The following is a 13308-nucleotide window of genomic DNA, read 5'->3' as shown; positions in this document are numbered from 1 at the left end:
CTTGGATTGAGAAGGTTTGCATGAAGAGGATCTGTCTAGAACCAAATCCTGTATTTGATTGAAATCTCCGCCAATGATTAAGGATTTGGTGGAGAATTCAAGAAGTACAGATTGAATGTTTCTAAAAAATTCTGGATGATCTGAAACAGGAGCATATATATTTAAAAAAACATATTCCTGCGAATGCAACGCAACGTGGGCCAAACACCACCTGCCCTCTGTATCCGCTTTTTGTGATAAGATAGTGAGGGGAACCCCGGATTTAAAGAAAATGGAAACTCCATTCTGTTTTTTGTTAGGGGCAGGAGAAAAAATGTGAGAGGAATAACCCTGTAAAAGTAATTTGAGAGCTGGTCCAGAGGGAAGGTGCGTCTCTTGAAGAAAGATAACATCTGGATGTTTGGCATTTAAGTAATTAGCAATCTTTTTTCTTTTTATGGGATGGTTAAGCCCATTGACATTAAAGGATATAATATGGAGATCAGCCATAAGAGAATATAAGCATTGCTAATTGAGTCAGGTATAGTTGCTTATCAGTAAAAGCAGACATAATTAGAAGCATATCATAGCATAGCAGGACTATTGAACAGAATAGAAAAAAATAAAAAAAAAGACAGAGATAAGAAACATCATAACACACACATGGCATTGCTATGGAGTAAAGCATGCACATGCGGATAGTTCAAACAGCAATAAGTGGGAGAACCAGTGTAACAACAAGCAAACACAGGGAGCACTGTATCGCTCCAGGCCAATGTGAAAAATGCCCTATTGTCATTCCATTATATCATAAAACATGAAGATATCAAGGTAGTCACTGAGATCATATTCTACAATTCAGGTCATGTCAATATGAATTGACTCTAAGAAGGATTTTAGGTCCGCTGGCTCCAAATATGAAGTAGTGTGATTTTTGTATGTCACCTTCATTCTGGCCGGATACATGAGGCCATATTTGGCTCCAAGATCTTTCAGTTGTTGGCGATATGAGAGGAATTCTTTTCTTTTGAGTGCGGTGGTCTTGGCAAGATCAGGTACGATGAAGAATTTTTTACCTTGATAAAGAAGTTGAGGATGGGATTTTGACGCATTTATAAGTTGTAAGGCGTGTTGAAATCTCAGCAATTTCGCCACTATGGGCCTGGGCTTAGCAGACATCGTGGAGAGGTGAGAAGGAACCCGATGTGCCCGCTCAAATTCCAGCGGGGGGGTGAATGTGAGACCCAGTGTTTTAGGTAAGAAATCAGTTAGGAAAGATATCATGTCAGAACCCTCCGTTGATTCAGGGATTCCGATGAGACGTATATTACTGCGCCTACCTCGGTTTGATAAATCTTCAAGGTCTCTTTGCAGTGCCAGGATCTGTTTGTCATGCTTCTCTAGCAATGAGCATTTAGTGGTTAGCACTTGAGTCGTTTCTTCCAGGGCATCGAGTCGATGTCTGGCGTCTACGAATTGATCGTTTCGAGCCTCGATCTCTGCCCTCACCGATTTTGTTGCGTCAACCTGTTCCTGCATAATGCGCTTGAAAGAGCGCATTTCTTTGATGAGAGTATCGATTTGGGATTCCTCGTGCTTCGCCGCCATCTTGTCAGGAGAGTGCATATCGGTCTTAGGCCGTTTTCCGCTTGGTTGAATCGCAGCGGAATCGGCTTTGTCAGCTTTAGTCGGTGGCATGTGGGAAGGATATCGCTAGCCGGTGGGACCGAATTTGTATGCGGAATAACGTCGGTAATCTTTATAACAAGTGCTGGCGTGGAGGAGCTCTTACCCCGTGCGTCCGCTCGCCATAACCAGCAGGCTCCGCCCCCCGCACACTTTTCCTTCTAACCCTTCAGCACTGTCACTCACAAACATATTGAACAGGATCGGCCTTAGCACCAAACCCTGAGGGACTCCACTACTCACCTTTCCTTCCTTTGAGCGACTTCCATTAACCACCACCCTCTGGCATGATAACCTTCTCCGATCTGTTCGTGATCCCCTTCTTTATCATTCCTAGCATTCTGTTCACCCTTTTCGTCGTCGCCACACATTGCGTGGACGACTTCATCGACTTGTCGATCAGAACTCCCAAGTCCCTTTCCTGGGAGGTCTCTCCAAGTTCCTCCCCGGACATCCTGTATTCGTGCATTAGATTTTTGTTACTGACATGCATCACTTTACACTTGTCCATATTGAACTTCATCTGCCATGTCGATGCCCATTCTTGAGCCTGATTATGTCACATTGCAGATCTTCACAGTCCCCCTGCATCTACACTACTCTGAATAACTTCGTATCGTCCACAAATTTAATCACCTCGCTCGTCGTACCTATGTCCAGATCATTTATAAAGATGTTGAAGAGCACGGGTCCAAGCACTGAGCCCTGCGGCACTCCACTGGTGACGCTCTTCCAGTCCGAGTATTGTCCATTTACCCCCACTCTCTGTTTCCTATGCTCCAACCAGTTTTTAATCCACGTGAGTATTTCACCCTCGATTCTATGGCTTGCAATTTTCCGAAGTAGTCGTTCATGCGGAACCTTGTCGAACACCTTCTGAAAGTCCAGATATACAATGTCGACTGGGTCACCCTTGCCTATCTGCCTATTTGCTCCCTCGAAGAAGTGTAGCAAGTTTGTCAGACAAGATCTGCCTTTGCTGAAACCGTGCTGGCTGGTCACTTGATGAAGTTACAGGGACACTTGAAGTTACAGGGAAATACTTTTAAACCAATAGGAGGAAATTTTTTTTCCACTCAGACAATAGTTAAGCTCTGGAACGTATTGCCAGAGGTTGTGGTAAGAATGGATAGCGTAGCTGGTTTTTAGAAGGGTTTGCACAATTTCCTGGAGGAAAAGTCCATAGTCTGTTATTGAGAAAGACATGGGGGAAGCCACTGCTTGCCCTGGATCGGTAGCATGGAATATTGCTACTTCTTGGATTTTGGCCAGGTACTAGGGACCTGGATTGGCCACCATGAGAACGGGCTACTGGGCTTGATAGATCATTGGTCTGACCCAATAAGGCTATTCTTATGTTCTTGTGATTACATAAAAGAGAAAATTATACAATATATACATGAAGACAGTATTACACTTAGAGGAAAATAATGTGAGGAACTGGGAAAGAACTACATTATCTTGATAGGAAAGAGGGTAAAGGGAAATTACATGAGGATAAAGGGTAAGGAAAATTTATAAAGAAATCCATGATCTACAATCAAATTACTGTGAAATATTTAAATTTTAGGATGCCTTAATGTGTCAGGTTACAGTTACTTTATTTGATATACCGCAATTATAGTGCCTTCGATTTAGTCGATCATACCATCCTAACTGACTGTCTGGAATCTATTGGACTCACCGGTAATGTATTGACATGGTTCCAAGGTTTCCTGACTAAACGCTCGTACCAAGTCCATTGTGATAACAATCAATCCTCCAGCTGGGTAAACCCATGTGGAGTCCCACAGGGTTCTCCCTTATCCACCACCCTGTTCAACATCTACCTTGCCTCATTGGCGAACCTACTGCAAAAATTAAAAATCAAATTTTACATCTATGTAGATGACATCACCATAGTCCATCCTCTAACAAACCTGACTCCTGAGACAAAGAATCATCGAGCATCAACATTAAAGCAAATTGAGTCATGGATGACCGAGTTCAAACTGAAACTCAATGCGGAAAAAAACAAATTCTTCCTGGCGAGCCCGAATGACAAAATCAAAGATACTTCCATCTCCCTGAACGGACAGGTCTTCCCTATCGTCGATTCCATAAAAATCCTGGGAGTGACACTAGACCGTTACCTCACTCTAGACATCCAGACAGAGTCATTGATCAAAAAAGGCTTCTCGACACTATGGAAACTTAGAACCATCAGAAAATTCTTCGACGCAGCTTCCTTTCGCCTACTGGTACAATCCTCCATCTTATGCCTGCTCGAGTACTGTAACATCATCTATCTGGGGTCCCTCAAAAAAACCATTCAAAGACTCCGAATCATACAAAATTCAGCAGTACGGCTGATTTTTGACATTAAAAAATGGGATCCATAACTACTATCAAAAACTTCATTGGCTGCCTCTAGAAGCAAGAGTGTTATTCAAATTTGCCTGCCTTTGTTTCAAATCTATTCTCGGTATGGCCCCCCTATACCTGGCCTCCCATTTTAAATTGGATTGCACCACCAGGCCTTCACACAGAATTCATATGTTCAGCCACCCTATAATAAAAACCTGCCGATACAAAAGATTCCTTGACAGAACACTAGTCTTCCAAGCAAGTCAACAAAACGGCTGGCTAGGCATCATCATCAAGCACTCCTCATCCTATCTTAACTTCAGAAAACAAGTTAAAACCAACCTGTTTAACCGATTTGTAACCTAGAACTCTTAAACCTTCTCCTGAACTCTTATCCACATGTACTCGATATCCCCACATTGTGACTTTATGTAACCAAAGGTTTGTAACTTCTTCAAATTTTTATTGTAGCTACTTCGATCTCTTTGTATTGTAACTACTTTGCCGATTGTCCAGCGCCTCTTGTTGTAAACCGCCTCGAACTATCATGGCTTTGGCGGTATATAAAAATAAAATTATTATTATTATTAAAAAAATATTAAACCAAAGCAGTTTACAGTGAAAAAAAAAAGGGATAAAATTATAAAATCAATAAGGACAAACAGGGTAAATTGACCATAACAATTTGGATAAGAAAAAGGGAGGGAAAGATTTATAATATATTAGAGGGAAGGACAAAAAAGGAAAACCATAATAGGAAGGCCATATGCATCACTAAATAAAAAAGTTTTGAAACTGGACTTAAATTTAGGGCTCCTTTTACTAAAGTGCGCTAGCGTTTTTAGCGCACGCAGGATATTACTGCGCGCTACACCGCGTGCTATGCGGCTAGAACTAATGCCAGCTCAATGCTGGCGTTAAGGTCTAGCGTGCGCTATTCTGCACGTTAATGCCTTAACACACCTTAGTAAAAGGAGCCCTTAGTTAATGGTGTTTCATGTCACAAATAGAATGGAAGAACGTTCCAGAGTTTTGGAGCTGTTATGGAGAATGGAGGGGTTCTTTTACTAAGGCACACTAGCTGTTTTAGCGCATGCTAAATATTAGTGCGTGCTAAACGCTAACGTGCCCATATACTATAATGGACGCATTAACAATTAGCGCTCGCTAAAACGGCTAGTTTGCCTTAGTAAAAGCACCCCGTGTAGTATCATATATTATTTGTCCTGAAAATGGAACAGTTAAAAGATTTTGTTGACTGGAACGTAATGTTCTAATGGGAATATAAGGAATAAGATCTTCCTCTCTGGCTCCAGTGCAAAAAAAAACTATTTTATTTTTTAGCATGTGGGTAGCATGTGCACATGCAAAAATTACCTTGAGTCATGCTCAAGCATCCCATGGCAAGTAAAAGGATCCCTGAGCTTCTGCTCAGAATGGATCAGCTCTGATGGAGCTTGGGAGTATCTTATGAACCTTTAGGTATTTAGGATCTGATATTTTACAGCTTGAGACTATCCTGTGAACTATTAACTGTATAGGACCTGGCACTTAGGGCTCCTTTTACAAAGCTGCGCTAGCAGTTTTAGCGTACACACCGGATTAGCGTGCGCTAGCCGAAAATCTACTGCCTGCTCAAAAGGAGGCGGTAGCGGCTAGCGTGCGCAGTAATTTAGCACGCACTATTCCGCACGTTAAGGCCCTAGTGCGGCTTTGTAAAAGGAGCCCTTAATATATGAGCCCCTGGTGCAGGCAGAGCAGGCTGAAACACGGCCATGTTGGGTCATTGCAAATTTTGTATTGGACAATATGATAAATTTTGGAACTAAGGTATTCTCCTGAGTTGTTAGTCATTTCTTCCCAATGGTCATCACAGCTGTTTTTCTTCATTAGCTGTTAAGAGATCTGTCATGGACAAACATACTGCCGTATACAATGCACTCTTTCTTCCTGACCACTTTTATTTACCCTATTTTGAAAAGCCTTTTTTCTGAGGTATAATCAATTCTGTGAGTACAGTTAATACTATTTGAGGCTTATTCATTTTAACACAGACAAGTAGCAAATTCATCACTCTATCTTACCAAGCTCTTTAAAAAACAAACCCCCCAAAAACAATTTTAACTTACTCTGCAGTATTTTACTGTTCAGACCCTTTTACTTGTGAAACTACAGTATGTATAAATTGTACTACTCGAGTTTGGGAATTTGGTTTTTAATGCCTTTCTTGTAATTACTGCAGTGCTGCGTATGATGCCATGCTTGACAGAAATGTGGCCATTAAGAAGCTCAGCAGACCGTTTCAAAACCAGACCCATGCCAAGCGAGCATACAGGGAGCTGGTCCTCATGAAATGCGTGAATCATAAAAATGTAAGTTTGATTTTTGTATTTTTTTTTGTATGTAAATGAAATGGAAATAACACATCTTCCTTCTGCATGCTTGTGATATTTTGTGTTGCATTCACTGTAATACCGCTGCCTATAGCTAAAGTCAATTCTGTTCTCACCATGCATAACTGATTTATTTATTTTTTTAAAATAAATGTCTGTGGCTTGGTGCTGTGCAGAACTAGGCATAAAATTCTCAATTTAGGATTTCTGTTTCCCATGATAGAATTGCTATGAAGGCACTGTTCATAATCCCTTGGGGAGGGTGTCATAGTCACTGTGCAGTGATCAAGTTTCAAGTTTATTAGGTTTTTATATACTGCCTATCAAGGTTATCTATGCGGTTTTACAATCGGGTACTAAAGCATTTTTCCTATCTGTCCCGGTGGGCTCACAATCTATTTAATGTACCTGGGGCTATGGAGGACTGAGTGACTTGCCCAGGGTCACAACAAAGAGCAGCGCAGGGTTTGAATCCACAACCCCAGGGAGCTGAGATTATAGCTTCAACCACTGTGCCACTGTGATGGCACCTAGATGACATTCTGTAACAGTACACTTATATATAAAGCCCAAAGAGCACTTGATTGACACATTTTCTCTAAAGGAGAGTAGATGGCTACTTTTCTTTATAGAATACTAACTTAACAGGGCTTATTCACATGTATACAATTTGGTATGGACACTTATTCAAGTCAGAGAGCTGACATAAATGTTTGCACTAGAGCAGGGGTAGGCAATTCCGGTCCTCGAGAGCCAGAGCCAGGTCAGGTTTTCAGGATATCCACAATGAATATGTACGAGATGGATTTGCATGAACTGCCTCCTTCAGATGCAAATCTATCTCATGCATATTTATTGTGGATATCCTGAAAACCTGACCTGGCTCCGGCTCTCGAGGACCGGAATTGCCTACCCCTGCACTAGAGAATGACATGGGGACAAATTTTCCCCTGTCCCTGCAGAAATTCATTTTCCCGTCCCATCCTGTCCCGGTAAGTCTTTTCCTGTTCCTGACCCATACGTGGAAGCTCTGTCCTCATCTGCATAAGCCTCAAACACTTTAAAATCATAAGTGTTCGAGGCTTGTGCAGTTAAGGCAGAGCTTGCAGGAATGGGACAGGGACAGAGACAAAACTTGTGGGGACGGTGAAATTGAGTTCCTGCAGGGACGGGGACAGATTTGTCCCCATGTCATTCTCCAGTTTGCACCTAAATTACAGTGATATGTATGTAATTTATAGTATTCTGTAAGTTAAATGTGTAATTGTGTGCTCTGCCCACCTGCAAACTATGCACTATCATAGATACATGTGTAGTTACAGAATAGTGGTTAGGTGGTGTATTGGCATATATGCACATATGTGTACACACATGCACATATACAGTATGTAAGCATTCTTATTGTTTACACGTGTATTCTGCACAATACTGTTAGTACCTTATTTATCAAATTACTCTCTCAATTGCTTGGGCTTAGAATCCATGATCTCAGAGTTACTGGAAGGAGCCCTGATACATGGGCAACTGCTGCTGTAATTTATTTATTTAAAAAATTTATATACATTACATTACATTAGTGATTTTTATTCCACCGTTACCTTACGGTTCTATATACCGTATAACTCCTATACGGTTTACATGGCAACAATCATAAATATTAGACAGAACATACATATTCAGTACTTAAAAGGAACTTCACTGTAAGATCCAAAATATCTATCTACTAAAGCATTTGCAGGTAATTACATCACATTTTCTTGAAAGCCAATCTGACTGCGCATAAGTGCAGAACTCCTGTCAAAGCATTCCAAAGCTCCCCCCCCCCCCTCCCCTGACACCATAGTGTCGCCAATCCTGGAGTAGGAAATTGTCATCCTGCCACCCAAGCATAGTTTCATACTGTTTTCCAATCTCAAACTCTTTCTCGGTTGATAAATTTCGAGAAATCCTTGCAGTAGGAGATGCGTGGTATAATATCTGATGCACTATCGACAGAATTTTAAAATGCACTCTGTTGGATTGGCAACTAGTGTGACTGTTTTAAAACGGGTGGTATGTGTGTTATTTTGGGAGTACGCGTGATCAGCCTTGCTGCAGAGTTAATCAAAGGGGATATGAGATAGGGGGGAAGTCTCTAGGCAGTTGCAAATGAAAGCTCACTGTGCTAGTCCCCGAGCAGGAAGCACAAAACTGCTGGATTACAGTTGTTTCAAAATACAGCTGCTAGACTAATCTTATCGGTTAGAAAATAGAAAGGGCTGCACCTCTTTTGCAGGGTAACATATAGAAATAAAACAAAGAACAAAGGAAATAACGTAATACCTTTTTGTATCGGACTAGCTCAATGCATTTTGACCCCCTTTTATCAAGCCGCATTAGGGATTTTTATCGCCAGCCGCTGCAGTAAAAGCTTCAACGCTCATAGAATTCCTATGAGCGTTAGAGCTTTTACTGCAGCGGTCGGTGATAAAAAAAAAACCCTAATGCAGCTTGATAAAAGGGGGCCTTTATAATGAGCTTTTGAAGGTAACCTTTTTCTTCAGATCTGAAGAAGGGTTACCTTCAAAAGCTCATTATAAAATGCATTGAGTTAGTCCAATAAAAAAGGGATTACCTTATTTCCTTTTGCTTTTTGTTTTATTTCTATATATTACCTTGAAAAGCGGACTAACACAACCGGTCCATGACACCATTTCACCTCTTTTGCACAAATTGCGCTCACTTCCGATTAGATACAGGATTAAGTTTAAGTTATTATGTCTAGTACATAAGGCTTTATATGGTAATGCTCCAAAATAATTAACATCTCTTTAATGTATTCCAGATAATTTTATTACTACACGGAGGAGCTGTAGCTTTAAACTTCAGTTTCCAACTGTTTTTAAAATAATGAGGAATAGTCAACTGGTACAATCGTTTTCTTATCAGGCAGTTCATTTGTGGAACAGTCTTGCTTTAGAAATAAGAAGCCTGAAATTAATGGAAACGCCTTTAAAACAGAGAATAGTGAAGTTTCTTGAATCTAATGGATTAAAGGACCAGAGGCAACATGGATTCACTAGAGGCAGGTTTTGTCAGAAAAATCTGATCAATTTCTTTAACTGGGTGTCAAAGAGAATTGGATGGAGGTTGTGCACTAGCTGTGGTGTATTTAGATTTTAGCAAAGCCATTGACAATGTTCTACAAAGGCATCTAATAAATAAACTGAGTGCCCTTGGACTGGGTCAGAAACTGGTTGAATGGAAGGTGACAGAGGGTAGTGGTCAATGGAGATCACTCTGAGGAAAGGGATGTTATAGTGGTGTGCCTCAAGGTTTGGTTTTTGGGCCTGTTCTTTATAACATTTTTATAAACGATATTACTGAAGGGCTGTCCAGTAAGATTTGCCTCTTTGCGGATGATACCAAAACCTGCAATAGAGTAGACACCCATGCTGGTGTGGAAAAAACGAGGAAGGACCTAGCGAAGCTTGAAACATGGTCTGAAATTTGGCAGCTAAGATTTAATTCTAAGAAATACAAGGTCATGCATTTGGGTTGCAAAAGCTCGAGGGAATAGTACAGTTTAGGGGGTAAAGAACTTTTATGCACAAAAAAGGAACAGGACTTGAGTGTGGTAGTATGTGACGATCTTAAGGTGGCCAAACAGGTTGAAAAGGTGATGGCAAAAGCTAGAAGGATGCTTGGGAGAGGTAAGGCCAGTAGGGAAAAAGAAGTATTGATGATCCTCATTTAGAATATTTAAACAATTCTGGAGACCACACTTTCAAAAAGATATAAACAGAATGGAGTCAGTCCATAGGAAGGCTACTAAAACGGTCAGTGGTCTTCATCATAAGGCATATGGGGACAGATTAAAGGTCACAATCTGTATACTTTGGAGGAAAGGTGGGAGAGGGGAGATATGATAGAGACTTTTAAGTACCTATGTGGCATAAATGCACATGAGGCGAGTCTCAATTGAAAGGAATCTCTGGAATAAGGGGGCATAGGATGAAGGTGAAAGGGGATAGATTCAGAAGTAACCTCAGAAAATATTTTTTCACAGAAAGTGTGGTAAATGTTTGGAACGGTCTCCCGATGAAGTAGAAAAGTGTACACTTCCCCCCTCCCCATTCGCGGTTTCGGCAATCGTGATTTCACATATTCACGATTTTTTGGGGAGGGGGAAAAAAAGAAACCTCCCCCCCACAGTTTAGCCTTCCCCCCGGCATCCCGGCCTTACCTGGTGGTCTAGCGGGCTTTCGGGGCAGGAGCGATCTTCCTACACTCCTGCCCCGTGTAGATCACCAATAGGAAATGGCTGTGGGGAGTTCCCGTCATAGTCTCGAGAGACTACAGGAACTCACGGCAGCTATTTCCTATTGGCGATCTGCACGGGGCAGGAGCTTAGGAAGATCGCTCCTGCCCCGAAAGCCCGCTAGACCACCAGGTAAGGCTGGGATGCCGGGGGAAAGGCAGGAGGGAGGCAGGGGTGGGTCAGAGCCGGCCAGAAGATATTCGCGGTATTTCACCATTCGCGGTCCGGCTCTGCCCCTATGCCCGCGAATCCAGAGGGAGAAGTGTATCTGAATTCAAGAAAGCTTGGGAGAAGTATGTTGGTTCTCTAAGGGAAAGAAGGGAATAATAGATAGCATGGTTAAGCAGACTAGATAGGCCATATGATCTTTATCTACCTTCATTTTTCTTTGTTTTCTATGAAATGCATGTGGAAATCTAAGCATCTGGTTTATAGAATTGCCCTTCCCGCTACAAAGGTATTGGAGGTCTATGAATGTTTATTGTAAAGACAAATTGTTATAGCAGAATTTGACAGTTATAGCACATGCTTTACAAGATTCATTTTAGGAAACACATTTTTAGTAGGTTTATTATGACTATTTTATTGCCTTTAATTTATACTCTGTTTCTGTCTTCTGAAACAGAGTATAAATTAGGAAAACAGTTATATTAGGAAAAAAAAAACTAGAACTACAGTGTTTCAACTACTATTTCAAGAGGGATAGGGAGGACGTTTTTCATCTGTTTAGTTTAAACAGCAACTACTTGACTTGCTCAAATGCCCTCCTAGGACTTTAAAAATGATTTAAAATAATATCTAAACAACACCATAGTGCATCTTAGACTGATTAGCTTCTGAAGTCCACCAGAAAAAGTCTGAATTACACTTTAAACCATGACAACATGATAAGCTGTTTCCATAGCAACCTCCTTGACTCGACCTAAGTATTTGACTGTGGACGTTTTTCAATTCTGAGATGAAATCCCAAAGGCACTACATTTTTACCAAGGTTTTATTTTCATATAAAAATACTGACCAATAATACCCGGATTCTATACAGGGAATAGGAATGGGGATTTGTATACTACCTTTTTTTTCTCTTTGGCATTTCAAAGCTGACATTCAAAGCAGTGGGCACTGGAGGATTGAGTGACTTGCCCAGGGTCACAAGGAGCAGAACCGGGATTTGATCTCACAACCTCTGGGTGCAGAGGCAGGAGCTCAACCAGTGAGCCACAGCCCAAATTTGGGCACAGCAATTATTGGGGCTAATTGAAGTTGATTGGTACTTAATTGACAGTAACTAGGAGTTATGCGTGCATCTATCCAATGGACTATTCTATAACATATGTGCCTAAATTTCATAGTGCTAAACTCAAAAGGGGAAGGGGAAGGAGCAGGTCAGGGCATGGTGCCATGTTATAGAATACCTGGATTTACGCGCCCAATGAAGATTTTACACCAGGTTTCAACAGCTGGACACAGGAATCGGCACTATTTTATAAAGGTTGCTTAGCACTAAGTGACATAGAATTTGCACTTAGCACTGATTCTAATGGGGGCCTAACTTGGGGCTAGATTCATTAACTGGCACCCAAACTGTCTACAGAGTGTTATTGGAGTATCACAGCATCTGCTATGTAGTGGGCAGCTGTTACATACTTAATATGGGTGATGAAAATGCATGGCTTTATGTATTAATCCAGGGATCTCAAAGTCCCTCGTTGAGGGCCGCAATCCAGTCGGGTTTTCAGGATTTCCCCAATAAATATGCATGAGATCTATGTGCATGCACTGCTTTCAATGCATATTCATTGGGGAAATCCTGAAAACTCGACTGGATTGCGGCCCTCAAGGAGGGACTTTGAGATCCCTGTATTAATCCTTTCAGTGCTGTGAATGCATCATGGTTTTTGCATTGAGAAAGAGCCTGATATTGTAAGGGCTTCTTCCCATTGGGTGTATAGTAAAAATGCTTAGGCCAGCCATTGTCCAATTGAATGCCTCAGCTGGCAGTGGTCATGGAGATTCAGAGTACTACCTGGATAGTGCTGGTGATACCTCCTCAGATTGCCTCAGTGCTATCTAGATGGTGCCAGGGAGAGGAAAGGATGGAGCAAGGCCAGAGTTTTTAGGAAGACTGCTTTGTGTAAGCCACCCAGATAGTTAGGCCCCAAGAATAGTTGTCCTAACATTATCCAGTTAACTGTCTAGATTGTGTTGGCACTGACCGCTCTGCACAGATATTAAGCACCCACTGCAATCCAGATACTGACGCATGATATCCATGTTTTATTTATTCTCTATGCCCAACATTTAAAAACAATCTTCCTGAGGGATCCAAGATGGTTGTGATTGGATGCTTTGGAAAGAGCTCCTTACTTCCAGCTCAGACACCCTGGTGTGGTCTCAAGATCCCCTGTCAGCCTTAAGGAGATGGGGAGGAAGAAGAAAGGCATAGTAAAGCAAGTTCCTCTGCCATTGACAAGCTGAGGCTGATAACGCTGGAGTATTTTCAAGTTCCTTCCACAACTGCTGCAGTTTCACCTTCAACTATACCTAACGTGACCATTTATTTTTGTCATCAAAACGGGACATCTATTAATTGTCAGTCTCGTCCAA

General features: G+C 41.5%; 1 protein-coding gene across 6 annotated transcripts in view; it reads left to right on the top strand.

Annotated features, from left to right (window-relative positions):
- Nucleotides 1–13308, top strand: part of MAPK10 (mitogen-activated protein kinase 10) — a 225283-nt gene that overhangs the window by 87683 nt on the left and 124292 nt on the right. For all 6 annotated transcript variants that reach the window (XM_033943490.1, XM_033943409.1, XM_033943573.1 and 3 more), the window contains one exon: nt 6254–6383. In XM_033943490.1, coding sequence (XP_033799381.1) covers nt 6254–6383 — 130 coding nt within the window. The remainder of the gene's footprint in view (nt 1–6253; nt 6384–13308) is intronic.

This window comes from Geotrypetes seraphini, chromosome 1, assembly GCF_902459505.1.
Source record: "Geotrypetes seraphini chromosome 1, aGeoSer1.1, whole genome shotgun sequence".
NCBI classification, from domain to species: domain Eukaryota; kingdom Metazoa; phylum Chordata; class Amphibia; order Gymnophiona; family Dermophiidae; genus Geotrypetes; species Geotrypetes seraphini.
The sequence above is the reverse complement of the archived record's forward strand: the minus strand, read 5'-3'. Positions and strand labels throughout refer to the sequence as shown.